Here is a 3403-nt window from a genome sequence, read left to right as displayed (position 1 = left end):
TGACCCTCATGGACCATAACACAGCACAACAAGTCAGCGACATGGCCAATATCATGCCTCTAGCGGTAAACACACCCGACAATTGTATGGAAGACTCTTCTGCTGCGACCACCTTCGACATCCAGCAGGTGCTGGCGTTTTTGGGAGCCCCCCTGGATGACATCTTGCCAGCCGATCTGGTACAGATGATTCGACAATTGGCAGAATGGGAAGAGGCCAGAATTCGACTACCCGCACATAGAATCAAGACGGCCGAAACACTGTATCAAGTAATCCAGAATAGTCCGCATTTACGCAATAAATGCGCTAATGCACAAAACCGCTATAAAACCTTACGTGACATTTACCAACTCAATGACTTACCAACGACGCAACTGGCACGAGGCAAGAGTTTTCGTAATCTGCTGAACAAGCATTTTCCAGAAGACGACACAAATCCCAACAAACGACGAAAACTCAACAACGAGCCATCGCCCCACCTCTTTATATCATAGTCGTCAACATCACTATACATATAATAGAAGATAATCAATAACACAAAACAAAACAAGGCAAAAAATAAAAATAAAAATAAAAAATAAAAATAAAAATAAAATTAACATCATATACACTCTCAAACTCGTCATTTGATCAACAAGTTATCAAGCCATAACAACCTGTCAAAGTACCCCACAAAGCTTATTTGAAGCTGGTGGCACAAATACATCGAGCCGCTCCAACCCCGCAAGTGCACGAAGGTGTACAATCTTTTCACACCTCGCTATTATGAAGGTGCACAATCCTTTCACACCTCGATAACCCGACAAGTGTAAAAACATTTCACACACCACTACCATGAAGGTGCAAAATCACTTCACACATCACTACCATGAAGGTGCAAAATCACTTCACACTTCATTCGGGCCACTATTAATCTAAAGTATAAATACACCGGAATCTGTGAATGAAACCAAAGAAAATACAATACCTAGACCACATTAAACAGCCTTAACATGTCCCTCTTTTCGTCACCCTACGAACCTACAACTCCGGACTTTTCGGGCATGTTCCCGGATGCGATCTCGGTTAACAGCACCCCTGCCTGGGTCCACGACGAAGCTACACCGCACTCACTCGACACGACACCAGATACAACAAACAATACCCAACAACCGGCTCTGCAGCAATATCCCTCGCCCTGGGGAAGCAATGCCGACGCGCCTGGTCCTCGCCTGGTTCTCAACAATAATGGACGAGTCGAGTATCGTTCAGTCGACCCGGAATTTGTACCACCCGCATTGGATCCAGAAGCTCGGAACCGCCGAGCCGAGATGGGCCTTTACTACGATCTCACGCAAGATTGCGTGTCACTACACCTCTGGCAACAACAGCTAAAGGAGGATCTCGACGCCAACCGCCGCTTACTAGCAAATCGTATCGCACACCGTCTAGCCATAGTACTGTCAAGAATTCCGAGCGAACTAGAACGCCAAGGAGCTATCCGCGTGTATCTTAAACAACACATACACGACACCTACATCACCGGTGATTCCAAGCTCCACGCTCTTATACATAGTTACTACAATACCTTGTCATCTACAAATACGTTTGCTTTCGCCCGGGACGTGCGTCCTTAAGGGGCCCAGGATATGTAACCTACCTTGTTGTCCCCAATACATTCGTATCAATAAACGGGCTCTTCCCCTTAGTATTGACTTTGTAATCTACTTGTATCACTATCTGTCAGTTTACTCTCTATCATTTTCATCACAGACTTGGTGTAACTATGAGTGCAAATTTATCTCACACCCGCAACAATACGCTTACTGCGCAACACCACTCTTACTGCGAGTGCAAAACCAACTCACACCAGGTGCAAAACCATTTCGCACTACTGCGGTATCCATTGGATCAGGCACCAATTAGATTAGATATAGATAGTGTATTAGAATTAGTATAAATAGACCAATATTTTGTATTGAATAATAAACAGTTCAGTTCTTTAGCTTCTCTTTCTCTTAACTTAGCTTTTCCCTTTCCTATCAAAAGGATTGTCTTTTGTGGCTCCAGACGTAATAATTCCTGGTTGTTGAACTCCCACACTTCTATTTCATCTCTTTTGCTTAATACTTAGCATTTCATCCACATTTATCAGCTTTTCTTATACTATCCATCCTATTAAACGGGATTCGTAACTCTTACACAAACTAAGACGTTACAACAGGATGCGGCAGCACAGACCAGGATCGACCAGGCCGTGGCACAGTTTCAAGTAGCACAAGTGATAGAGAGATCACCTACCCAAGACCGCCGGTTTTTGTCGACATTGTTTACCATCCAAGAACCTACGAAGATTCGACCGATTTTCGATGGCCGCAAGATAAACCGATTCATCCAGTATCAGAAATTTCGGATGGAAGGTTTGCCAGCCCTACGGGATTTGATCGAAGCCAAGGATTTTATCTGCAAAATCGATATGAGAGATGCGTACACGGTGGTTCCGATCCACCCCGATTCGCGAGACTTTTTGACATTCGAGACCAAAGATGGTGTAGTGATGCGGTACAGGTCGCTCCCCTTTGGGGCAAGCATGGCGCCACGAGTGTGGTCGAAACTACTTCGATATGCCCTAGAACCACTCAGACGCCAGGGGATGCGATTTTGCTACTACATCGACGACGTGTGTCTATTGAATCAATCGGCAACCAGCTTGAAACAAGATTGCGAGAAAATGATCAACCATCTCACGTCCTTGGGTTTCATCATCAACCATAAGAAGAGCGACCTCAAACCGAAACAAGTACAAGAATTCTTGGGTTTTCAATTCAACACGATCACGGGACTTATCCAAGTGCCAACACACAAACTGAACAAGCTGGTGCGACGCATCAAGCAAGCCAAAAACCAAGTGTTCTCGTGCCGATGGATCGCCGGATTACTTGGCAAGATGACAGCGATGATTCCAGCAATTGGCGATGCCCTACTCCATATACGACACATACAGCGTGCATTGACCACAACATTGCAACAGACACGACAAGGGTGGGAGGCTCCATGCCAATTAACCACACTGGCAATACAGGATTTGAATTGGTGGCTCACCCTCGCAGAGAGCCGGAATGGCTTACCTATCCATCGACCACCACCAGAATTACCGGCAGTAACCATCCATACAGATGCGGCGGCGTCTGGGTGGGGAATAGCATCCGAACTAGGCGAATTCGCAGGATATTGGCGCACCGACGAAGAATCCGAATCGATAAATGTTCGAGAACTAGCAACGATCAAGATAGCGTTGGAGATCCATGCAAAACGGTTTGCAAACTCAACAATACACATCTACACCGACAACATAACAGCGCTAAAATATGCAAGCAAGGCAGGCGGTACGGCATCCATATCACTGCAGCAACTCGCCTTAGAC

At 45.6% G+C, this 3403-nt stretch overlaps 1 protein-coding gene across 1 annotated transcript; it reads left to right on the top strand.

Moving 5' to 3' along the window:
• Window positions 1–1012: 1012 nt before the first annotated feature.
• BDB00DRAFT_834813 (uncharacterized protein) lies at window positions 1013–1617 on the top strand (the record flags this gene model as incomplete). The annotated part of the gene is made up of 1 exon (XM_053124348.1): window positions 1013–1617. Exon 1 carries the CDS (start codon window positions 1044–1046, stop codon window positions 1614–1616), a length of 573 nt encoding a protein of 190 aa, XP_052977428.1. The 5' UTR covers window positions 1013–1043.
• Between the last annotated feature and the right edge of the window lie 1786 nt (window positions 1618–3403).

The sequence above is a fragment of the Zychaea mexicana genome, assembly GCF_025766255.1.
Source record: "Zychaea mexicana strain RSA 1403 chromosome Unknown BDB00scaffold_62, whole genome shotgun sequence".
NCBI classification, from domain to species: Eukaryota; Fungi; Mucoromycota; class Mucoromycetes; order Mucorales; family Lichtheimiaceae; genus Zychaea; species Zychaea mexicana.
This window is presented reverse-complemented; position numbering and strand designations above follow the sequence as displayed.